The 27,253-nt window shown below is 34.3% G+C and overlaps 1 protein-coding gene across 1 annotated transcript in view; it reads right to left on the bottom strand.

Annotated features, from left to right (window-relative positions):
* TNNI3K (TNNI3 interacting kinase) overlaps positions 1–27,253 on the bottom strand; it is a 284,808-nt gene that overhangs the window by 251,268 nt on the left and 6,287 nt on the right. Inside the window, exons 3-4 of the mRNA XM_069478078.1 lie at positions 21,605–21,690; positions 17,658–17,755 (exon numbers count right to left, since the gene is read on the bottom strand). Of these exons, the coding sequence (XP_069334179.1) occupies positions 17,658–17,755; positions 21,605–21,690 (184 nt within the window). The remainder of the gene's footprint in view (positions 1–17,657; positions 17,756–21,604; positions 21,691–27,253) is intronic.

Below are 27,253 nucleotides of genomic sequence, written 5' to 3'. Positions count from 1 at the left end.
AAAAACTTGGATAAAGAGCTTCAAGTATGCGGCTGGAAAAGCTGCCATCCCCTTGCCCAACATGCAATGCACAGTCGTAGGGAACCTGGTGCTAAACCATCCCTAGATAACCGTTTCTGAGTCTGGGTTTCACACTTAGCAGAGCAGCTCCCTCACTGTGATCTATTGAAAGTCAGCCCTCAACACAAGGGTTTGTAAAATAATAATAAAAAAAGAGCTTCAAATAGCAAAATTAATGGCATAGTTTCCAAATCTTCCCCTCCACCTACCTGTCCTATCAAAAAAATTAAATAAAGATTGCATCATTATCCTCTATTCTTGAATTGGCTCCTTCTGCTCAGATTATAAAATTATGTTTTCTCCATTCTAAAAAAAAAAAACAAAACACATTGAAGCTAAGCTAATTTTATCTCTATCCTTGCCTTCATTTTACAACCTTCTGAAAAAAGTTATTGATTCTGCTGACAGTTCTGATCTTATTCCTTTAGTAATCTTTATCAAGATATACCCAAGTCTCACATAAATCTCAACTAAATTCACCATACTCTTTAAACATTAAACTTTGCTTTTCTCTCACTACTCTTCACTAAGGCAGACTTCTTCCTCTTTTGTCTTTGCCTTGTATTATCAAGAAAAGTCACTATGACTGTTTCTTCCACCTGGGGCATTAAGGACCTCATTACTTTCCTGAAATCACCTCCTCAGTTTCAGAAGATAAACTCCTATTTATCAAATACAATGTTTTTATAGTCATCCCCTCTATAATTAGATCTCTTTCTTCTTGAAATACATAGCTCTTTGATTTCCTAAAACTATATTTATTCCTGGTTGCCTTTTTGTTGCCTCTTCTTTTTCTCTCTGTCTCTTAAAAGTCTGTGATTTGGAAGTTTAGCCCTAAGCCACTTTAGCATTCTAAATGCCACCTTTGGTAATTCTTACACAATCCGATAACTTCATCGTTGGTCCTGACTTCTCTGATAAGCCTGATTCGCATATATTTTACCTACCAGTGGCATCTCAAATTCAAAATTGCTCTTGTAAATACCATTCATAATTTTCCCAATCTTCCCTGTCATCTTCTGGCATTCCTTATTTATGTTAATGGTGCTTTCTTATTCCAGATGACCTAGAGTCCCTTCAACTCAATGCAGTTTTAGAATTCTAGATAGGTCCTAGGTAGATAGCCAGGATCTCTGGCTCTTCTAGGGACAAGGGTTCCCTGCTTTGGTGCTGCCTCGAGCAATTGCCCCACCTGGGAAGAAGAATAAGGGCGTGTACTTCGTTTTGGCATTGCCCCACCCTTAATCCAATACCAAGCAACTGCTACACCTGGGGAAGGACTGAATGGTTTACCAACCTGGGAATTCTCCAGCCTAGGCATAATTGGATTTGGAAAGTGACCTAGAGTAACCTAAGGCTAATTATTATGTCATTAGCCTAAATTTACATTGTGGTTCATCCTCCCCTGGTAGGGCTTTTAGTGAAGGAGCTCACAAACACAGATTTACAACCTTGAGAACACCTGTTAATCATTTAGTAACATCCGAAGGCCCCTCCTTAAATTGGCCAATAAAAGGAAACAATTCAAGAATTCCCAGAGAGAGAGTTAGTCAGTAAGTCAATGAGTCAGTCTGTCTATCTCCATGTGCAGAGACAGATCTATTTCATTTTATAATATAATAAAAAGCTACTCGTATGAAACTGCATCCTGCTTTTGGTCACTCTGTTACACTGGCCCTACCTGCAATTTTTTTTTTTTTTCCAAGCAAGGAGCCAAAGAACTAGGGTAACAGTCCACCAAGAGGATGGACCTGACACTTTGGTGTGTCTGGCCATTCTTCCACCAAGAGCACACCAAGAACCAAGAGCAGACTGCCACACTGACAGTTTTAACTCACTTATGCTTCTCATATTTCTCCTTATTTCTAATATTATCCTTCATACTATTAATACATAGCTTCCTAACTAGTCTTCTTGACTAATGCCTTTTCTCATTGCAATCCATACTCCACATTGCTATCAGATAAATATCAGATAAACCTAGTTCTGATCATGCCATTTCCCTTTTCAATAAACCTTTAATATACTAAACAAATATTTGTTGAGCATATATTGTATGTCAAACTCTGTTCTGAGCAGCCGGGACACTGCAGTAAGAAAGTCAAATTCCTGCTCTCATAGAGGTTATATTTTACTATGTTCATGTAAATGAGGAGACAGAAAGTAAATGAGGAAGAAAATAGTATATAGTAGCATAAAATACCAATGACTATATGATAAAATAGGTAAATGATTAGGTGGCTACTTTAAATTGGATATTCAGGGAAAGGTTCACTGAAGAGGTGAACTTTGAGTTAAATGATGAATGCCAAAAAGAAGAAATCCAAGCCACATCTTCAAGAATAAGCATTAAAGGACAAGTAGTGCAAAAATCATAAGATGGAAATAAACTTGGTGTATTTGAAGACCAGAAACAATGCCAGTGTTGAGTAGATAGTTAAAAAAAAATTAAAGGAAAAGTAGCATTCAAGATGAGGTGAAAGATGTCCTATCTTTTAGGGCCTTGTAGGCTATGATACAGGGTATTTGGATTTTTTTTCCCCAAGTGCAATAGATAGCAGAGAAATGAAATGATAAAGAGATTGGGAGGATTCAGGAAGACACAGATTTTGAGGCAGACATAAAATACTTTGTTTTCACATGTTAAAATGTAGATGCATGTAATGCAGGGTTAAGATGCAGGTCCTAGAATTAGCCTCCATAATTAGAATTCCAATTCAAATAATGACTGTGTGAACTGGGGCAAATTCTATAATCTCTTTGTGCTAATTTCCTTGGTTATATAAAAAGTGTACAGTTTATACCTTACAATTGTTGCGATAATACATACAAAGCACCTAAAAGGTACCTGGTACAACCATAATCAATAAAATTCTGGGGCTCAGAATATCCTCAGTTGAACCTCCCAAATAGAATAGTGATTTGATTATACCATTTAGATCCTCTTTTTCCTTTCCCTTTACCCTCCTCCTTATAACTTCATTTTCTCTGCTTCACTAGTTAGTCATTCATTGAAATAATCAGAGAAATAAAACATAAAAAAGGCTTGTCCAGTACTGGAAGTTAGGAAACGTCTACTAGTTTAGCTGTGGATAGGCTGCCAGGAACTGAGCGTTCCTCCTCCAGAGAAAACAATTCACAGGAGTTAATGATCACTTCACCAATAACCTTTAATTTTGACTGATTAGTGCTAAAGGCATGAATAGTCTCTGATATATATGGAAAAGAAAGGTATCAGCTTAAAACATTTTTCCCTGAAGATGATCAGGAATTTAAATGCAGAGAAGTGGAGAAAGTCTATTTAACCACAAAATCATTTTTTAAAAAGAGGGGTAAAATACATATTTGAGCAAATTAAAGTGTTAAAAAGCCACAGTAATGTAAGGTAAGTGACAAATTGGAGGAATATTCACAACATATAAAACTGACAAATGGTTTATATGTTTAATACATAAATAATTTGTATAAATTAGTAGAAAGATGGATACTCTTTTATTCAATAAATATTTATTAATGAATGTTTACCTTATGACAAGTACTATACTAGGCTAAATTAAAACAAATTATATGTAAATCATGCAGCATATGAAATATTTATCTATCAGGCAGATTCTAGTAAACACACATTCATCCTTTCCTCAAGTGTCTTTTTATTTTCTCCTTATTTAGTCAACAATTATGGAATTAAAGAGAACGTATGTTAGGATTCCTTCAGAAAAGGCAAATGGTAAGGTCAATATTTTTTTTTTTTTTTTTGAGACAGAGTCTCACTCTGTTGCCCAGGCTAGAGTGAGTGCCGTGGCGTCAGCCTAGCTCACAGCAACCTCAAACTCCTGAGCTCAAGCGATCCTCCTGTCTCAGCCTCCCAGTAGCTGGGACTACAGGCATGCGCCACCATGCCCGGCTAATTTTTTCTATATATATTTTTAGCTGTCCATATAATTTCTTTCTATTTTTAGTAGAGGTGGGGTCTCGCTCTTGCTCAGGCTGGTCTCGAACTCCTGAGCTCAAACGATCCGCCCACCTCGGCCTCCCAGAGTGCTAGGATTACAGGCGTGAGCCACCGCGCCCGGCCGGTAAGGTCAATATTTAAAAGCAATACATTATCCTTTCATACCTTGGTTGGATTTCACAAGTTTGACCTCCGATCTAAATGCTTTTTACTAAATATTATCAAAATGGAACTTTAATATTACCAAGTTATGCTAAAGAGAATAATAAAACAATAGTTGCTACTTATAAATTGTTTACTATGATCCAAGTCCCATCCAAAATGTTTTATCTACAACTTCTCCTTTAAGCTTCACAACTTACCTATGAGAAAAAAACAAAACACCTATAGCTGATGACACTCAAGCTCAAAGAATTTAAATTACTTGTCAAAACTTAAATAGTTTGTAAGTGTTAGAGCTAGATACAAACCCACACCTGTTGAACTCCAACTCTGTACTTGACTTCTGATTTTCCATAGTGAGTTTGATCTTTTTTTGGCTCTAGTCTCAAGGAAAAACTCAAGAGGATATACTTATATTGTATTTAACTAACAAGCCCCAAATATTTTTCCCTACTTTACAGGTATATTTTGTCCTAATGGAATAATTTTAAAAGTCAGCAGTATTGTACAGACCTCCTGGAGAAAAAAAAAAATTTCTTATAAAATGCAAACGTTAGGCAAATTTTGAATATTATAAAACTGATCTAATTTATGCCTTGCACTATAGGATATATAACAAGTATTTACTATTACAACAACTTTTTAAAAGAAAGGTGCTTATCTTCACCCTCTCTGGTCACAGGCCCAAGGTGCCATTTGGGGAGTTTAAAGCCAGGCAGCACTCCATCCTTGGGCTGAGTTTGGGCTGAAACAGCTGCAGCTCTACCCAGCTGAACAGAGACACTGGAGCCCAAGCTCTTCTATGCATACCTATGGCAAATCCCATTACCCTCTACAGGCTGCTGTGAGACCAAGATGTGAAATGATGGCACTCCCTCTAGCATCTTGCCAACACTGTTTGAGGGAAGTGGCCCCATCCTCTCTGGTCACAGGTTCAAGATGCCATTTTGTAATCTTAAAGCTGGGCAGTCCCCTGCACTTGGGCTGAGTTCAGGCAACACAGCTGCAGACCAGCCCAGCTGAGGAGAAAGAGGGGAGCTCAAGCTCTCTTACACATACTAAGACAAATCCCACTGCCCCACCATGGGCTCTTGTGAGACTGAGACATGAGTGGACGGCACTCCCCACAGTTTCTTATCCATGCTGCATGCTTGAGAAGGGCCCTGTCCTCTTTGGTTGCAAGCCCGGAGCCAGTGCCATCTTGAGAGTTTAAAGTTGGGCCATACCCTACCCTGGAGCCAAGTAGAAAGTGACACAGCTGCAGCTGCCACCCATCCAGGAAGGGAAAAGGGAGACCAAGGTCTCCTAAAAACACTTAGGACAATACCCAGCCTCCTGTTACAAGCAGTCAGGGAACTGGGGACTAGCCTGCCCAATCCATTGCAGCTACCAGGACCAGCAACATGGACTCAATTTCTTTATCTATAAGATTTCAGAGTTGGGTTAAATTGTTTTCTATAGTATCCTATTTACCTCTAATATTTCCACAAGTGTCATATCAAGCTCCAAGGCAGAGTTGAACTTGGTTTGGAAAGAAGAATGAATTTGTGGATGTGAAAAATAGAGATATATAAATAAATGTCTTAATAATGTGTTTCTATAAGTATTTTTTTCTTTATCAACCCAATTTATCTAGCATAGCAGTTGTTACAGTTTGTTTGTTTAGGTAAGGAAAAAAGTACAAAAAAAATTCTGTAGACTTTAAATAATATTAAGGTTTCTTTTAGGACAAGGAACTATACAGAGCTTCAGCATGAAATGTATTTAGTTCTAGGCATTAAAATTTAATGGACTAGAGCTACCTCATATGTCATAGACATCCCCAGTGAAAGGATCCATTCATCAGTATAAAAATAACTGCTTGTGAAGGTTCAGACCTTTATGCCTCTTCTTGAAATAATTCTGAATTTATTTTCACAAAAGATACCAATTTTTAACAGTTTCAGTATGATGGAAATCCTTGACTTTGCTTGAAAGTTTGGAAAAAGAAGGGAAAAAAAAGAGAAGGAACATACTTTTGGATTGAATACCTGTATTCTTTCCAGAGTAAGGCCTCCAAATTTGCTTTTGACCTATCTTTTCTCCTCAACTCTGCCTATTCTCTTTCTTATGTTTTCCAGTTTTCCAAAATCTCTTTTTCCCTGTGGGCTAATTCTAATTGTCCTTTGAATATACTTAAATATTCTCATTTAATAATATAGTGATGATTTAACAGGAAGAGTCCAATTAGAATCTCTAGGGTCTTGGGGGAATGCAAATACATGCTATTTGAAAAAGCATATTGGATATTATAATTTCTTTAACTTGTTTTCACTTATAACATATTATTTATTTTAAAATTTAAAAAACATTTAAACAGACTGTGAATTTTTTTTTTTAATTTCAGCTTATTATGGGGGTACAAAAGTTCAGGTTATGTATATTGCCCATGCCCCCCCCGTCCCCCCGAGTCAGAGCTTCAAGCGTGTCCATTCCCCAGACAGTGCGCATCACACTCATTATGTAGGTATACACCTATCCCCTCCCCCCACCCCCCACATCTGTCCGACACCCAATTGGTGTTATTCCCAAATGTGGACTCAGGTGATGATCAGGGAAACCAATTTGCTGGTGAGTACATGTGGTGCTTATTTTTCCATTCTTGGGATACTTCACTTAATAGAATGGGTTCCAACTCTCTCCAGGAGAACAAAAGAGATTCTATATCACCGTTATTTCTTATAACTGAGTAATACTCCATGGTATACATATACCACATTTCACTAATTCACTCATGAATTGATGGGCATTTGGGTTGTTTCCACAACTTTGCAATTGTGAATTGTGCTGCTATAAACATTCGGGTGCAGGTGTCTTTTTTATAGAATGACTTTTGTTCTTTTGGGTAGATGCCCAATAATGGGATTGCTGGATCAAATGGGAAGCCTGCTTGAATCTGTTTAAGGTATCTCCATATTGCTTTCCACAGGGTTTGCACTAGTTTGCAGTCCCACTAGCAGTGTATGAGTGTTCCTGTCTCCCCGCATCCATGCCAACATGTATTGTTTTGGGACTTTTTGATAAAGGCCATTCTCACTGGAGTTAAGTGATATCTCATTGTGGTTTTGATTTACATTTCCCTGATGATTAGAGATGTTGAGCAATTTTTCATATGTTTTTTAGCTATTCTTATATCTTCTTTTGTAAACAGACTGTGAATTTTTATATCTATCCAGATGGGCAAGGGTTTAAAAAGATTGAACAGTGCTACTATAGCAACTTTCCTGTGATCCTGCCACTCCTCAAACACTGGTTGATCTTTTATTTTTTTAGAAGAGCAATTAATAAGAATTGCTTCCATTTTCCTAACTCAATTTATTTTCAACCCATTTTTATACCTTCTTGTGTGACAAATTCACTAAAATATCCCTTAAAGAGATGTCTGACAATTTCCTAATTTCCAATTCTAATAGCCAAAACAGGACATTATTTTGTCCATTGTCAAACTGATTCTACCTCCCTTGAAATAGTTTTCTTCTTCCTATAATCACTACCATAGAACTATAACTTCATTCTTTCATTTATGCAGTGCATATTTATTGATGCATATCATCAAGAATTGTTCTAAATGCTCAGAATAAGATAATAAGAATTTAGATTTGGTCCTTGTCTTGATGATGTGCATAAATATTATCAGCAATTACAAACAGACCACAAGGGCAACAGATGTATATGGCTTAGCCTGCACAATATTTATAAATAAAAGTTTGAATTAATGGCCAACATTTAAATATTGGGAAACTTCATATAATTTGTGATTCTCTGAAATTTAGGACAATAGTGGGCCTCCATTCCTACATGAAAATGATTAGCTGGAACTGAATAGGAGGTCCCTTGACATGGGGAATAAATTCTCTAACTTGTCACAGTCTCTACCAATTCCTCTTGTCTTTCAAAAATAGTGAGTCTGAGTGTTACTTTATCATTTTCTGCCATATTATCTAACACCTTCATTCATTTATGTTACCTGCCTCATTCCTGAAGACATGTGAGATTGTGACTCCTAATCTAGAAGAAGATTTTTTTAATAGATTCACAATCAGTTAATAAACTACAGTATCAGACATTTTCTGATAAGGTAAATACTGGGTGGTAAGTGAGTACATTGGAGAGACACCTAACCCAGACTTGGGAGGGGTCAGGGAAGGTTCTCCAGGAAATTACGCAGTTTAATGTAAGAATTTTAGGATAAATTAACATCTTCAGTTAGTATATTATTAACTTTTTATTGAGAATATGTTAATACAGAAATAGATTATGAAATGTTTGATTACTAAGAAGAAATGTGAGTATCAAAAAGCCCATCTTAATGATTGCTTTAGTTTATAGGTATAAATGTTCTCTAGTTTCTTAAAATAAGATCTGAGTATTAAACAGTGTTTAAAAGTCACCATGAACTGGAGAATTTAGTTAGGTATGCAAAAAATGGGATTCTTTTTCAGATTTTTTTTTTCTTCAAAGTATCTTTTATTACTATCTTGACAAATTCCCATTGAGGAAAATACAATCTTTAATTAGGAAACTTTATTTGTTCAAATAAAAAGGTAATTAGTGTTAAAAAGTTAATTTAAGTTCACGAATCTTTTAATCTGGCCTCCAAATCAGTGGATCTCAACAGGAGGTGATTTTGCCTCCCAGGGGCAATGTCTGGAGACATTTTTGGTTGTCACAACTTCGAATGAGGGAAGGAGCTATTATCATCTAGAGAACAGAGTCCAAGGATGCTGCTAAACATTTCATAATGCACAAGATGGCTTCCCACAATGAAGAATTTTCCAATCTAAATGTCAGTAATGCCAAGGCTAAGGAATCTTGGTCTAAATAGAACATTTAGAAACTATGAAACTCTTGATTTGGGTCTTGGATTTTAAGACAGTTGAAAAAACTTCTCAAGTTTGCAATGAAATACATGCGCTAAGGAGAAAAAATAATGAAGAAAAAAGATACAATGGTTTCCAGGCGTTGAGACCATCAACAAATAACACAGAGTCATGTACCAAAAAGAACTTAAGATAGTAAGCCAGGAAAACATAGGTTTGAATTAGACTTTTCCCTCTTCAATGCCCTTCCACTCTGTGATACATATATAAAATGTAATTGAAATGAGATTTTATTAGAAATTTATACGATTAAATAAATGACCATTATCATTCAATAGCCACTTTTATCATATGAAATGCTAAAAAACAGGTTGGTGAATTAAAATGCTACTTCTCATTCACTAAAGAAATTTCGTTAAGCAGCTTGTCTGTGAATTAAATGAGAGGTATATGTGAGGTTAAATTAGATGTTATAGTAGGCTTTTGTTCATTAGCATTCTCATTTAAGACCTTCCAAGCTGTATTAGACATCTCAATTTTTTCCCTAAAGTCTGTATTTCATTTTAGGAATATAATTTAAATACCATCTAGAGAAGCATGCCTCATAGTGGGTTATAAATATGACATGGATTTTGTTAAGAAAATTCATTAGGGTGCAAAAAACCATAAGAAATTCTACTTATATTTATTTATATACATAAAATAAATAATTTTTTACTAATATTTAATATGTATAGTTACATTGGTGGTCTCAGTTTATATATCAGTTAGTCATGTGTCACATATAGTACTTAAATAAATGCTTGGAATTCTAAATGGAGAAGGGCAGAAAGCTGCCTCTTATTTATTTATTTATTTGTTTATTTTTAGCTTTAGTACATGAAAATGTGCTATATTTTATGTGAGCCAAATTAAGTGGATTTATAAATTTTAATATCTAATTTTAACTGAATCGATCCTTACAAAATTGGCAGGTACTTTTAAAGGATTCCTGTGAAAAAAAGCACACATCATATACATATTACTAATTTAAGAAGCAGCAAAGAAAAAGCTGGCACTTTTCTTTCTACTAATCTGAGCTTTATCTAAGCCAAATTTCCAATCTAATCATATCTGAAATAAACGTATTAAAATATTTTGATATTATTAAAAAAGATAAAATATAGGTTTACAGACATAAACTTTAACACTGTGATTGTTCTCCAAAGAATGTATTTTGCCTTGAGCTATTAACTAATAATTTTCATTCATGTATATAATTTCTAAACAAGTATCTGCATTTTAGGGTGCTAATTTTACAGGGTGCATGATAAAAAGTGTTTGGAGTCCATTGATCCAAATATAGATTCCACTTCTTTGATGCTGTTAGGTTTGCTTTTCCTCATCTCTTTAAAATGTAATAATCCAGAAAGTCTAGTTCATTTCTTTGTTTTTTTCTGTAAAATGGCTAACATATTGGTCTCTAATAAATGCTTATTAAAATTGAAGTTCAATAATAATGGTTAATTTTTATTAAGTACCCATTATGTGCAGGTATTTCGCTAAGTACTTCATATGTTTTGTTTCTTTTAAAACTCTAAACCACCTAACAAAATAGATAATTCTATACGCTCCAGTTCAGAGATAAGGACATTGAGGGGAAGAAGGAAAGATTAATTTGCCTAAAGATGCACAGCTAGTAAGTCTTAGAACTGAGATAGGAATAGAAATGTTCTAGTTTTTAAGCTGAAAATAATTTTTAAGTTATATAACATCAACAAAAATCAAGTATTGTTGGTGCTAATAACTAGATATCTATTAATTTCCAAAAGAGTGTTTCTCAAGGATCATTTATAGGTCCTGCATACTGAGGAATCAAAGAAAAAGACTTAGGCCCAAAGCCCACATAGACTAACATGTAAAATATGCACATAAACAAATAATTATAAGTGCTATAATAAAAGATAATGTAAACTTGTAATTGAAACCCCAAAGAGAGTGCAATAAAATGTGGGAGTTCAAGAAAGCTCAATTTATCTTGGTTTAAATAAGTAATAATTTTATATTAAGCAAAGAAATAAAAAATATTTAAGCAGAAGATATTACAAGAACAAATATATGGAAGTGTGAAAGTGCTTGCCTAATTGTCAAATTTTAGCCTACAAATACATCAGCTTGGATTTTTTTTTTTAAATATCAAATAGCTGGTAACACATTATTTCTGGGTGTGGCTATGAGCGTATTTCTGGAAGAGATTAGCATTTTCCTTAGAAGACTAAGTAAAGAAGATCACCTTCACCAATGCAGGTGGGTATCATCCAATCTGTTGAGAGCCTAAATAGAACAAAAAGGTGAAGAAAGGGTGAATTTGCTCTTATTTGAGCTGGAACATCCATCTTCTGCCCTCGGACATCACTGCTCCTGGTTCTTAAGCCTTTGGGCTCAAACTGGGATTTACACCACAGACTCCCCAGGTTCTCAAGTCTTTGGACTTGGACTGAATCATAGCACCAGCTTTCCTGTTCCTCAACTTATAGATGGAAGATCATGTGACTTCTTCGCTCTATAATAGTATGAGCCAGTTCCTATAATAAATCTTTCTCTCTCACATAGATACTTAGATTGGTAAACAGATAGACAGGAAGATCCTAGTGATTAAATTTCTCTGGAAAACCCTAACTGGTTGAATAGGGGTAGGATAGGGAATGAGAGTTTGCATTTCTAAAATATTTCATTTGAGGTGGATGTTGTCAATTTTTTTACTACAATTTGAGTTGCAAAACATGAACAATAATCCTTAATACGTAAACTTTGCTTGAATCAAGGTTCCCTAGGTTGTGTGTTTAAAATTTACATTCACAGCCCACCATAGATGTACCAAATTAGATTGGGGTGAGTGAAATATTCATTTTAAATATGTAGTTACCATATAATTCTCATGCACATTGAAATGAAAAGCATTAAGATTGGGAGAGCAGAGATTGAAGGAAGAGCTAGAAAGGGATCCTGCAAAATTATGAGTTAAGGATCTTGAATCTCTTATTTAGGTGTTTGAATTTTATTATATAGGCAATAACAACAATAGAAAGTTTAAACAGAGCACTGACATTAGTGCTAATTTGTGCCTAATTCAGATCATGTAAAATTTAGATCAATGTAAAAACAGATGAGGCCAAGACAGAACAACTTTTATGAATTTTGCACACTGATAAGTAAAATCTATAAAATGGAACAAAATATTTGACACAACTGTTCTCAGGCACTGAAGAACATGAACAAAGAGCTGTGTCCTTTGGAAGAAGGGAAAGATATAAAGTGGGTCCCAGAATATCCCATGATTCCTCTGGTTTTCCTCTCAAATGCCACAGAGTGTAATATGGAAGTCTCACTGAGTTGAGAGTGGAGATCAGAACTGAATGCATGAAATGGCTGTAATTTGTGGAGCAGGGCAACTATATATCCCGTTAAGAGCACTGCAGAAGAGATTCATCATGAGTTGGGCTGCATAGGCACAGAGAAAGATTCTGCAAGGTCTAGAAGAGATCATACGATTTATGGCTCAAAGGTGAATACTGGAAATCATTACTGGAATCATTTCAATACTGGGAATGTACTGGGACATTTTGGAGTTCCAGTCAGCCAGAATGGAGAAACTTCACTGAGTAGTTTGGGAATTCATGTGAGATACCAAAAAGCCATGCCTTAGGTGTAAGGACCAGGTCCAGGTGGGAGGACCACATCCTTGAATAAGAGGTATGCCAAGAGGCTAAGTTCAAAACTGAAATAGACTTGCCCTAACAAAAAATCAAATCAAGACTTACTAGATCAAATGTATTCACCAAAAATGTAACTGCCTGCCAAAAACATAACAAAAACAAGCATTAAAAACACCCTTTAAATAAAGAGGACATGATGATTTCCTATAACACAAATACATGACAACTAGCTTGCAGTAAAAATTAACAGATATATGAAGAAACAGGAAAATGTGATCTGTAGCCAAGATAAAAAGTATTCAGCTGAAACAAATACTGAGCTAATCCAGATTTTCAAAACAGCAGATAGGCATTTAAAGTAATCTCTAATAATATGTTTAAAAACTCAAAGGAAAATACAAAAAAATGGAAAAAAAACAAATGTGTCATCATAGCAGAGAAATTGAAATTATATCTTAATTAATCTTAACAAATGAAAATCCTAGAACTGAAAAGAAAGCATCTGAAATGAGTAATTCACTGGTGGGTTGGCATCAGATGGGAGATGGCAGAGAAATGATCTATGAACGTGAATTCAAATAAATAGAAACAATCAAATCTGGAGAACAGAGAGAAAAGATGGAGAAAAATAAACAGACAATGATGTATGGAAGATTATCAAACAATATAAAATATATATTTGAAAAGATAATGGTCAAAATTTTTGAATTTAATGAAAACATAAACCTACAGATTTAAGAAATTTTATGAACCCTCAAAACATTATACAGAGAAAACCATACATAGGATTATTATAACCAAATGGCTGAAAAGCAAAGAAATTTTCTCTTCTATTATTTTCTTTAAAAGACATAAATATTTTACACAAAAATTCTAACAATATATTGGAGTTTATATCATGTATAGATATAATACATATGGCAACAATAGTATAAAGGATGAAGATAAAATGGAACTATACTATTCGAAGCTGCTCAAACTTTAAGTGAAGCAGACCAATATTAATAGGCAGTGGGCTGTGATATGTTGAAGATCTGTATTGCGATCACTAGAGCCATCAGTTTAAAAATAATTCACAAAAACTTTTGCTCCTGTTAAGAAAATGATAAGGTAAGCCACAGATGGGAGAGATTTTTTCAAAATGTATATTCAACAAAGGAACTGTATCCAGAATTGATAAAGATCTTTTATAATTCAAGAAAACAATAAACTGAATTAAAAAATTGGAAAAGGATTTGAATAGAGACTACATCAAAAAATTTGGTGTCGGCCGGGCGCGGTGGCTCACGCCTGTAATCCTAGCACTCTGGGAGGCCGAGGCGGGTGGATCGCTCGAGGTCAGGAGTTCGAGACCAGCCTGAGCAAGAGCGAGACCCCGTCTCTACTAAAAATAGAAAGACATTATATGGACAACTAAAAATCTATATAGAAAAAATTAGCCGGGCATAGTGGCACATGCCTGTAGTCCCAGCTACTCGGGAGGCTGAGGCAGTAGGATCGCTTAAGCCGAGGAGTCTGAGGTTGCTGTGAGCTAAGCTGACGCCACGGCACTCACTCTAGCCTGGGCAACAAAGTGAGACTCTGTCTCAACAAAAAAAAAAAAAAAAAATTTGGTGTCTAACAAGCACATAAAAACCTACAACCACATTGGTTATCAGGGAGAGGAAAATTAAAATAATAATGAAATACTAAAATATATCCAATAAAGTGGCTAAAATAGTAAAAAGACTGACAATACCAGTCTTGGCAAGAGCATGAAAACTCATACATTGCTGATGAGAATGTAAAAAGGAATTGGCAGTTTGATAAACAGTTTGGAAGTTTTGTATAAAATTAAACATGTAATTATCATGTGACCTAGCAATTCTACTTTTAAGTATTTTCTAGGAGAAATAAAAACATATGTCCAAAGATTCGTACCTGAATGTTCACAACAGCTTTATTTATAATAGTCAAAATCTGGAAACAACCCATGTATCCATCAACAGATGAGTGGTTAAACAAATTATGGTATATCCATTATAAGGGAATATAATTTTGCAAAAAAAGAAACTGCTGAATATACAACAACATCAGTAAATCCCAATAGCATTGTGATAAATGCAAGAAATCATATGAAAACTAAAACATATTGGATGAAAAGCATTTATGTATTAATAAAATTCTAGAAAAGAGAAATCTATAGTGACAGAAAACATATTAATGGTTTCCAGAGACCAGATGGTATGGAGGAGGAGATTAACTTCAAAAGGGCATGAGAGTACTTTTGGGTATTGTAGAAAAGCCCTATAACATGACTGTGGTGATGGTTATATGACTATATACATTTTCAAAAGTTATCAGTTCTACACTTAAAATTGTGAATTTTATTATGTATATATTATACCTCAATAAAACTGACAAAATTTAACAAAATATATAAGGGTTAACCATTCACAAGACATTAAATATTTAAATATCTCCTCCATTTTTATGAATAAAAGCAGAGATGACACCATTGGTTAAAAAATACCCAGTCATGAGGCAGCCCCAGCATGCCAGGGTGTATAATTGAAAGAGCTATTGATGTGGCCAATATAAAGATGTGTAAGTTATATTATTCATTTTGTGAGTGTTATGAACAAAATTAAGTTCAATTGCAATCTGAAAGAAATATATATAAATAACTGCTTCATATACATGAAAAATGTTAAGACCAACGAAGGGAAGGATAGGCTGAGAAACTCCTCCAGATTAAAGGAGATTACAGAAATAAGAAAACTGAAAATGCATGATTCTGGATTAAATCCTAGACCGGGGGTGGGTAGGGGAAGCTGACATAATTTCGGACAATTGACAAAATTTGATTTTTGACTGTAGATTATAGTATCATATTGATGTTAAATTTTCTGATTTTATCTTTGCATTAGATTTATGTAAGTGAATTTCCCTGTTCTTAGGAAATAAAGATTGAAGTGGGAATAGGTCACACTGTGTCCAATTTACTTTCAAATGGTTATGAAAAAACAGAATGAAAAAAATGGTACAAAATGTAAACAGCTATTGAATCTGGACAAAGAGTATGCAGAATTTCTTGTACTATCCTTGCAATTTTTTTTTAAGTTTTAACTAATATTAAAATACAAATTTATTAAAAATATATAGGAGAAGGGAACCGGATCACTAAGTGAATTAGATACTTATTGTAGTAGTTCACAAATAATTAGAACTAGATTTAATTTCTGATAGTTGAATGACTTTTTATATTGTTTTTGTGTTTAAAGTGGAATGGTAACCTTAATTTGTTTTTTTGATTTTTTTTTATACCTTTGTTAAGGAATATGCAGAATAACCATGAATTCTATTATGGCCTTTTAAGAATTTTTTCCCACTTTGTTTTCTAAGAATCTAAATTCATTCAAAGTTGTTATGAAAGAGTTATGGTCTAGATATCCTTCTGTAAAATATAAGAAAACATAAGAAATAGAGCAAAAAGAACTCTAAAAATGGAAATTTAGTTTTGATAAACAGAAGTGGAAGAAATATATTCTCTAAAGATTGTAGTACTAAATCATTCAGAACCCATTTGTGTTCCAGTGTCACGCTAAATCTTAGCAAAATGAACTAATACAGAAAGAATCTCCCAGACAGTCAGATTCAGAATTCATGGTTTCACATACTGCCTTGGCTATTCATCACCAGCTTCTTACTCCTTGGAGTTCTTCTACTTTCACCTCTTGCCTTTCAGAAGAAAGGTCAGCATCAGATGCTGTTTCCTACACCCTGAACTGAGCCTCACTGGAGTTTAGCAGGATGATTAGCAGGTATTAAAGACAATTTAGCACTTAATTGAGGCTTTCTCCCAAAAGGAATTAGAAAGATTGACTAGGCATTGACCAGACATGAATAGAGATGGAGCGTTAAGAGTATTTGCTCTCTGAATCACACAAATATGTGAATCTGAATTATGGGAAAATATGGCCCTCTTCCCTCAAATGATAAATTCTCTATAGGGTGGAGGAGGGATGTAGTGCAGAGGGATCCTGATAGAAGCAAACAGCTGTCCCTCAGCCCCAAACACTCACTACAAAACTGAAATAAAATCCTGTCACAAACTCACATAAAAAGGAAAAAAATATATGCAATATAACAATGAGATTCTTGGAATTATGAGCCAACTGTACTTGATTCTAATCACTATTCTAATATTAAGTAGATATCTAACTTTAATCTTCAATTGCCATTTCTTATTTAATGGTTAAAGAAATAATGTATATTAAACTTAGTATGATATTTAGCTCATAATAAATACCAAATAAGTGGAAACTGTTATTATTATAAATGGAGAATATACTATTTATATTATATATTATATATTATATAGATTTATGACAATCTCAAGGATCAAACCCAACACTGAATATCTCAGTTTGTCCAGTCCACTATTATATTTATTCTTCTGTCAGGTACTGAGCTTAAGTTGGATCCAGGGCCTAATGTAAGGAAACAAATAACTGCAGCAAAAAGTTTTTTAGGGAAAACTTGCAGAAAAAAAAAATACAGCTTCAATGTGCTTCTTTTGTCCTCAAATACAAACTCATCTCTCTCTGCTTAGAGGCAGCTTGGTGTTCTGATGTGGAGCACTGGCAGGAGAACTAGACTGCCTGGTCCTAAATCCTGGCTAATCAAGTAACCTGTGTTCACGTGCAGAGTTCTCATGATAATTAAGTGAGTTAAACATGGACATCACTAAAAAGAGTATGTGTCTGCTATATAGAAGATACCTGCTCAATTAAGAGAAAGAAGTCCACCCAGTAATGTAATGCCTCTGGTCACTCAGAAAATTCTCATTATTACTGGTTTGCCAAGAAAAAAAAAAAAAAAAAAAAAGCCAAGATACACACTGTCCTTGGTTCTAATACAGTATTTATGGGAATGAAAATGTCATACCTTGTAAACTGCCAAGTGCAAGGCTGTAAATCCATTTCTTGTCAGTCGAGATGGGCGGAGCCCTTTTAACATAAGGGTTCGAACATGTGACTTGTTGCCTTAGAGAGAAAAATGAAAAAAGACTAAATCATTGTGCGGGCGGAGTAAGTGACTTTAAGATCTCTCTATGATTTAGTGATAAATGCCATACTGCTGTAGGAAAATGTCAAGCTGCAGTTCTGCAGGCCATTTATAAAGTTTTCTATTAATTGACAGTCTTACTTAATAGTGAGCCTTTCTATTACATTAATAGATCTTTATATTAATGTGTATTTTGATGCATTTTTCTTACATTTTTATTTAGTAGTCTCATCATCAGATGGTTTTAAAACATAAAAACATGAAAGAATTCATTTAGTAAACTGTTAATGAAAAAGCTTAAATTCAAATAAATCTAGTTATAGAGTATTCCTCAAAACATCATTAGCAGTAAAGCTTATGAAGATTAGAGAAATAGGGAAGATATGCCCAAGGTTAGAAAGGTATGTTTAAATTTGGGAGGATGATCTGTGAAGTAGAGTCTGTTTATTGCATTTAGGAGGAATGGTAAGGGATATGGTTAGATTTGATACTTACACATTACTGTTTCACTTAAAAAGTTGAGTTTAATGAATTTAGTTTTTATTAACAAAATAAATATTAATCATTCATTATTCGACAAATTTATTCAGTGGCTACTGTATGCCTGGCACCAATCAATGAGCTTGGGATATACACATAACCTCCCAAGATTCAATGAGGAAGAAATAAAAATCCTGAACAGATCACGAATGAGTAGCAAGATTGAAACAGTGATAAAAAAAATTCTCCCAACACCAACGACAACAACAAAAAGACCCAGGCTAGGTGAATTCAGAGAGGAATTCTACCAGGCCTACAAAGAAGAGCTGGTACCCATCCTACAGAAATTATTCCATAATATTTAGAAGGAAAGAATACTCCCTAACTCAATCTACGAAGCCCATATCACCTTGAAACCAAAGCCATAAAAGGATACAACAACAACAATAACAAAAAAAACTACAGACCAATATCCCTTATGAATATAGATGCAAAAATTCTCAACAAAATACTAACAAACCAAATTCAACAGCACATCAGAAAAATAATGCACCGTGATCAAGTGGGCTTCATCCCAGGGATGTAAGGATGGTTCAACATACACAAATCAATAAACATGATTCACTGCATAAACAGAAACAAAAACAAAGACCATATGATCATCTCAATAGATGCAGAAAAACCATTTGACAAAATCCAGTAGCAACTTTCATGATAAAAACCCTCAACAAACTAGGCATACAATGAACATACCTTGAAATTATAAAAACCGTATATGACAAACCCACAGCCAACATCATACTCAATGGGGAAAATCTGAAAGCATTCTTCCTAAGAACTAGAACAAAACAAAGGAGCCCACTATTACCACTTCTATTCAACATAGTACTGGAAGTCCTAGCCAGAGGAATCGAGCAAGAGAAAGAAATAAAGGGTATCTACATCAGGAAAGAGGAGGTAAAACTATTGCTTTTCACTGAGGATGTGATATTGTATCTAGAAAATGCCCAAGACTCCACCAGAAGACTCCTGGAATTGATAAATAAATTCAGCAAAGTCTCAAGTTACAAAATCAATGTACACAAATCAGTAGCATTTCTATATACTAATAACAATCAAGCTGAGAGTCAAATCAGAGACTCAATACCATTCTCAATAGGTACAAAAGAAAATAAAATACTTAGGAATATACTTAATAAAGGAGGTGAAAGATTTCTACAGGGAGAATAATGAAATAATGATGAAAGAAATCATAGATGACACAAACAAATGGAAAAACATCTCATGCTCACAGATTGGTAGAATCAACATTGTTAAAATGTCTATACTGCCCAAAGTGATTTAAAGATTCAACACAATTCCCATCAAAATACTAACATCATATTTCAAAGATCTAGAAAAAAATAAATCTATGCTTCATTTGGAACTAAAAAAGAGCCTGAATACCCAAAGCAATCTTAAGCAAAATGAACAAATCTGGAGGCATCACATTATCAGACTTCAAGTTATATTACAAGCCTATAGTAACCAAAACAGCGTGGTACTGGTATAGAATCAGAGACATAGACCGATGAAACAGAACAGCAATCCCAGATGTGAAACCACCAACCTACAGTCAACTGATCTTTGATAAAGCAGACAACAACACACATTGGGAAAAGGAAGCCTTATTCAATAAATGGTCTTGGGAAAACTGGATAGCCACATGCAGAAGAATGAAACAGGATTCCTTTCTCTCACCACTCACAAAAATTAATTCAAGATGGATAAAAGATTTAAGTGTAAGGCATGAAACCATAAAATGTCTAGAAGAAAACATAAGAAAACCTCTCTTAAGATATCGGCTTAGGCAAAGAATTTATGTACTAAGACCACAAAAGGAAATTACAGCAAAAATAAATATGAACGGGATTGATTAAATTAAAAAGCATTTGCACAGCAAAGGAAATAATCAAACAGAGTAAATAGACAACCTACAGAATGGGAAAAAATATTCGCAAACTATACATCCAATAAAGGACTAATGTCCAGAATCTACAAAGAACTCAAAAAAATCAGCAAGAAAAAACCAAACACCATCAAAAAAAAGTGGGCAAAAGACATGAACAGAAGCTTTTCAAAAGAAGGACAAATGGCCAACAAACACATGAAAAAATTCTCAATATCATTAATCATTAGGGAAATGCAAATTAAAACCACAATGAGATATCACCTTACCCGTGTCAAAATGGCCATTATTATAAAAAGTCAAAAACAATAGATGTCGGCATGGATGCAGAGAGTAGGGAACACTTACACACTGTTGGTGGAGCTGCATTAGTAGAACTCTATGGAAAAAAATATGGAGAATCCTCAAAGAAATAAATATAGACTTACCATTTGAGTTATCCATCCCACTACTGAGTATCTACTCAAAGGGAAAGAAGTCATTTTATCAAAAAGACACTTGCACTCAAATGTTTATTGCAGTGCAATTCACAATTGCAAAGATGTGGAATCAACCTAAGTGCTCATCAATTCATGAGTGGATTAACAAACTGTGATATATTTATACCATGGAGTATTACTTAGTCACAAAAAGAAATGAAATAATGTCTTTTGCAGCAACTTGGATGGAACTGGAGACCATTATCCTAAATGAAGTATCTCAGGAATGGAAAAACGAACACCACATGTACTCTCTAATAATTTGGAACTAACTGATGAGCACACATGAGCACAGAGAGATATAAAGATCATTGAAAATCAAGAAAGGGGAGGAATGTTGAGGGGAGGGTTAAAAACCTATCTATTAGGTACAATGGACACCATTCAGGTGATGGGCACACTAGTAGCCCTGACTTAAGCATTATAAAAGCTATCCATGTAACAAAAACATTTGTGCATCCTTAATACTTTGAAAAAAAATATGTAAGCCAAATTAAACTCTTAATCTTCACTTTGATCAATCTTCATTTATAGATTTTATCTTTGGCATTTATCACTTTTCCACATACTCCTTCTACATACTGTGAAGCAACTGCTCGATGATATTTTGAGGAATGCTTTAAGTGCTTCTGAATTTAACCTAATCCCTGACTGGCATGCCCAATATTGAAGTACTTTTTGATTTCTAAGCAAACTGAGTGACTTGGTTCAGAAAAGGAGCACAAGGAAACAAATTCAGAGCTAATCAATTGGAATATCTACCCTACCTGGTAGTTATTGCTTCAAATGAAGATTATCAGGGTTGAAGGTGACAAAGCAAAAGAGAAAATTGAGTATGAATAGAATTCTCTTTTATACTATTAAGCAGTTCAAATCATATACACATACACATATGTATAACTAGTTTAAAAAGTACTCACCTCCACAAATGCAACATAAATGAAGTAGTGACAGCCCATTTTCAGTGCGGTAATTTAAATTAACTTTACTGAAGGCTTCATCAGATCTGAAAAAATATTTTACAGAGGACCACAAAATTCATCTTTTAGTATTTTGTTTTTCATTTTGAAATTATAAAAGCAAATTCTGTTACTATAAATTCAGAATTTTTTTTTTTATTTTTTGCACCTGGAGAAAAATTTTTAATACTTTATATGATGAAGAATTAAAATTGAGAGAGAGTGCTGTAGTTTTACAGTGTAGTGATGCCACTGGACTTTATTAAAACACTGATTCCAATAATTACTCCTGAATCACTGACAAGTGCTATGTGTCACAATAGCAAACTTGGTGGTTGTTTTTAAAAACATATGAAGATAAGGTCAGACATTTTCTAGGAGCCTGACTGAAAGTCACTGTGAGCATAGAATACTTATATGTGTAAAATTGATTGTAAAAATCAGAAAATTTTGCAGTTTATCAAATATGAAAGGTCAATGAAGTTCCAACTTGGTTTGAATCTGTAAGGGCAAGGGGAAAACTTCCTCTTTGTCCCTCTGAAGTTTTCTGAAAATCAACTGACAAAAGGCAGATTAATAGGAGAAAAGGCATACAAATTTACTAGATCATACTTTTAGTGACGCAAGAGCCTTCAGAATGCAGACCCAAAGATACAGGGGAAACTGTCTATTTTATGCTAAAGTTCAACAAAGTATGGATAGCTGTGTAAAAATATGATGGGACAAAATGAATATGATCTGATGCTAATAGACTGAGTAGAGAAACTCAGCAAGACCTATCTGTCTAGATTCTTCTTGGCCTCTCTGAGAAGCATTCTTTCCTTCTGGGTATGGGGCAAGATCCTCTCTGGAATGGGAGTCTTGTGATATATAATCAAACAATGTAGGTCAGATCATTTCTTTATGACCAGTTTTTACACAGAAAGGTGGAGGGAAAGTTAAAGTAATATTTTAGGTTTCATGGTTGGCTTTGAGGAAAAGGAGTTCTGGTTTCTATGACTTGCTTTGGGGAAGAGGGATTCTAGTTTCTGGGGTTTGCCTGGGGGGGAGAATGAGGAACCAGAGATAGGAGAGCCGAAGGTCAGAGATAAACTTCTGCTTCTGAGGCCTTCATTTTGGGGTATGGTTCTCTGAGCCTCAACAAAAATTATGCTAAAATTCTCCCAATATTTACACTTCAAAAAGAAAGTTATACATTCACAGTAAAGTTGGTAATAATAGTAAAAACAATACAATAACCATTTTTTGATCACATAACGTGCTCATTACTCATAACACATTCCTATAGTAAGCACTTAACCTCATTTATTCCATACAACAATACAATGTCATATATATTATTTTCTCTATTTTATAGTTAAAGAAATTATGGCTCAAAGACTTTAAATAACTTTCCCAAGTTGGAAAAACTAATTAAAAAGCAGAATTTTGAATCCTGGTGTATCTATAAAAACCAAGCTTTTAAGGATTACCTACATTGCTGAGATGATTTTTTTTCCCACTTTTAAAACATCAAAACATGGCTATGTAATATTAGAGGTACACATTGAAAAACTAATTTTCTCAGGAGTTTATTGCTCCATAGGAGCTAGCTCCAAAGTTTTTTCTTCTTTCAGTATTTGCTATTAAGTTTATCACGGTTAGCTCAAAAGAAAGTACACCCTTCCCTGTTTTCCTCTTAGGCTGCAGGTTATGTAGTTCTTTACATTAACAAAAGGGCTCTCTTTCCTCCTTTATCCCAACACTTTGTTTTCTGTCTTATGGTTTTACACGGTGTTTTTTTTCTTTGCTGGACAATAGGAGGACAAGGGAAGAAAAGCTACAGAGGCTCAGAACTTCTGAATCATTGTCCATCATGCTGCAGTTGCCAGTCACAGTTTTTTTGTTTGTTTTTTGTTTTTTGTTTTTTATTCATGGACACACTGATTTCCTACAAACTTTAGAGAAAAATTGAATCTGTGTATTTTGAAAACCAGAGTTCAGCTCTGCAGAATACCTGTATTATTACTTGGTGTCATAACCACAAAGAAGATCTCTGTGACCTGCAAACACATTTCCAAGTGTGTTTCAAGTACCTAGTTTACTTTCTTCCAAAAAAGATGTTTATAAAACAACTGGCTTTAAAGGTTTAAAAGCCTAGTTTGGGCAAAGACTACACATTTCCAAGAAACATGTTATTTTGTGAAGTTACTGCATATACCATAAGTAGCTTTGTCATTTACAATTAGGCTCATTTTAAGTTGAAGATTAAAACAGTGACATTTTTATCAGAAATAATTTTGTTTGCACCATTCTTTGAGCTGAGGGAAAGTACTGATAGAAGTGAGTTAAATTCTTAAGTATCTTTCATGAAATCCTAAACTCCCTGATATATTATCAATATTTATAAACATTAGAGTTTATTGTACTTCTACATAAGGGATTCCAAAGCAAGGTGAAGTATGTTTCTCAATATCAGTAAACACGTCCATGGACTTTGCTGCTGAGAAGTTGAACACGAAAAGCAAGAAGGTTAGTAAGGTGGAAAAGTTCAGGAATATTGTACTTTCGTGGCTATAAAAATAAACCACTGAGCTTGCTTTTACTAATTAAAGCATTTCACTGAGTTCCTTCTATGACCCTAGATTTAGAGGCTTTCTCTTTTTAGCAGTACTTGGAGAACAGCATCTTTTCTTTTTCCATTTTAAAATTCCAATAGCTTTTGATTTTCTTAACTGTGTGGCTTGATGATAATGTTCTGAATTTGTAGGACCTTTCAAGTGTAAGTACTTTACAAGTGGTATGAGTCTTTGACTCACTCACCAAGGACTGTGCTATCTCTAAAGCTGCTGAAGATTTAAATAGGCAGGAGGCAGTTTGAAATTCACCTGGGAAGCCAAGGATATGATCTCTTTCTACTGAAAAATGTACTGAGAGTGCCAAGGATCTCAAGAGGTAGAGAATTTTAGCTTTACATTTCTTTTGAAAGGCTACCTGTGGCTCTCTAGGGCCCACCTGTGGCAATGGTCTTTGTTCAGACAAAGTCAAGGATTCCATTAATAGAATCACTCCTCTTCTCACCTGGGACTATATCACAGTACCCTGCCAGAGTTTAGACCTTCTTTATCTGTGAAATCTGACTTAGTCAGAGTATGAGAGAACTTTGCTTCAGGCAGAAGTTGTAATACAATGGGATTATATTCCTTTTTCCAATCTCTTATCAAATGCTACCGTTTCCCCCCTCCCTTTTTTGGAGAGATTTCTGAATTCGGAGAGATTTCTGATTTCTGAATTTCTCCATAGAGATAATGTGAAATTTGAGGTATGAGAGAAATAAGTTTACTTTCAGATGTCTGTTTTTTATTTAGACATATTTTTTATTCATCAAAGTGCCCTGAAAGTTCAAATTACACATAGAACCAGAACTGTACACTAAAGTCTTTAATTTAAACTTGATCTCTCAAACTTTTAATATTACTGTATTTTCAACACCAGAGATATTTAAAGAACAAAAAACACACAGGGAAAAAAAAAGGCTGAGATCAAAATCACTTTATCTGAGAAGACAGAGTCAAGTGCTTTCTTATTCCATGATCAAACTTTGATGATCCATTCCATAAGTCTGGCACAACACCTGCTGAACACTACTATGTGCCCCACCTTTGCTCTTAATGCTTACTTTGGGTTGTTTTCAACAATCTTCTTGATATAAACTACTCACTAAGTCCCAGATCTTTTAGATGCATCAGTTCTAGAAATACATGGAGTAGATAGAATCCTGCTACTGACTGCAGTTATTAGTCATGATATCTAATGCTCTGATCAGCTTTGCAAAAAAAAGTAAACACTGAATAAACAGAAAACACAAGATGCCAAAGTCCATTTATTTTTTAAAAAGAATAACACTAAATCAATGTTTATTGTTTATACAAATAAAATTGAAAGCATGATGAGATTAGTGACTTTTTATTCAACAATTATTCCTTCTCTCACTGGATCTTGAACTGGTCTTCACCATCTATAAGTGACTCAGTATAAAGTACTAAAAAGTTCCTTGCCTTAAAGTGAGCTGCTGCCTGTTGCTTTTGTTCTCTTGAATTCTATCCTCCTTGAACTCACACAACTTCTATTAATGTCAACAAAATGAATCAACAGAGAATAGACTCCTGTAATATTTGGCAGTCAAGTGTGATTTTAACAGTACAATTTTTCGCTTAACTTTAATAACTGGAATGTAAAATTTTAAAATGAGAGTTACTTTGGGAGCTATATTTGAATCCTAATTCTCACTTCCCATTAACTTCCAGTCAAACGTTTCTGTTTTGATACATGTAATTAAAATAGTCACGATTTTAAAGCAATCATTCCTAGGAGAGAAATTTCATTTTCTCTTCTTTTGCCTCTTCTAAAGTAACTGTGTATGTCAAATTCACTGCCAATTGAGCATCACTTATGTATTCTAATACCCTAAGCTCAATTTATTTTTTAATTTCCCCTTACATTTTTCATCATCTGCCATGCCAAACTGTAACTTAACATACCCTAATGAGTTCATAGTGCATGCTGGGGCATGAATGAAGTTCCTAATTAATAAAGTCACCATTATGAATAAATTTCTAATAGTAAATTCTCTCCTTAATCATTAAAAATGGTAGTTCTGTACCCAAAGGTTACTTTCTTTCTTGTAGCCTAATGAATTCTTTTCTTAGCCTTTACCTTTTACCCAGAAAAGTGTGCAGTTTTGTATCTAATTAAACTTCTTTCTCATGACCTCATTCTTTTCAGACACCTGACATAAACACAAGTGGGAACTTATTAAAATGTAACATTTGAACAGTTGGCCAAAAAATAACGCATTGCTGTCTAAGGCATCCAGAGAGGTAGATACATTTTTTAAATTAATTCATTAGCTGAAATTTAGAGAAAAGCCAAGAAAGTAAGAATTTCTTATGGATTGTCTAGTTTTCCAAATTGATCATTTAGGTTTCAAATGGCTGATTGTAACTTCTTGTGTAGTTCTTTGTAGATTCTCCCTGCTCACCCCAAGCAACAGAAGTAGAAAAATCATCAGTAAGATCTGTCCCCAACATACATCCCCAAGAAATATCCAGAAAGATATTTGTTAAATATTTACCAGATCAAATCTGAAAACTAACAATGTGAACTATATCAATTCATTTATACAATAAACAATTATTGAGATATAATGGCAGATAGAGCAAGAGTTGCTAAATATTATAAACTTGGGATAATTATCTCATGGTGTTTTGTGAGTTTTAAATGGGTAAGAGCTTATAAGACTTTTATAAATATTAGCTGCTACCATATTTTTTGACTAAAGCATTGATATTGATTACTTTCACTTTTTAAATGTTTTGTTTAGCTTGTAAGAAGGATAGGGAAGTAGAAAGGAATGATGTGAGGCAGTATGGGATGGAAGAGGGGAAGAAAGGGAGGGTAAAAGGGGGAGAGATAATAAGAGTAAGATATAAAGCTGGGGGGATGGGGGAGAGAGAGAGATTGATTGAGGACCAATTGCTTCACAAGGATTTTACAAGATTTTATAAAATTATTATTTATAACTAGTTTTACCTGGACAAACAAGAAAAGAATTATAGAAGTCTATTGTCT

The sequence above is a fragment of the Eulemur rufifrons genome, chromosome 8 (genome assembly GCF_041146395.1).
Source record: "Eulemur rufifrons isolate Redbay chromosome 8, OSU_ERuf_1, whole genome shotgun sequence".
Lineage (NCBI taxonomy): Eukaryota > Metazoa > Chordata > Mammalia > Primates > Lemuridae > Eulemur > Eulemur rufifrons.
Note: the sequence above shows the minus strand (reverse complement) of the source record. Positions and strands in the feature narration are given on the sequence as shown.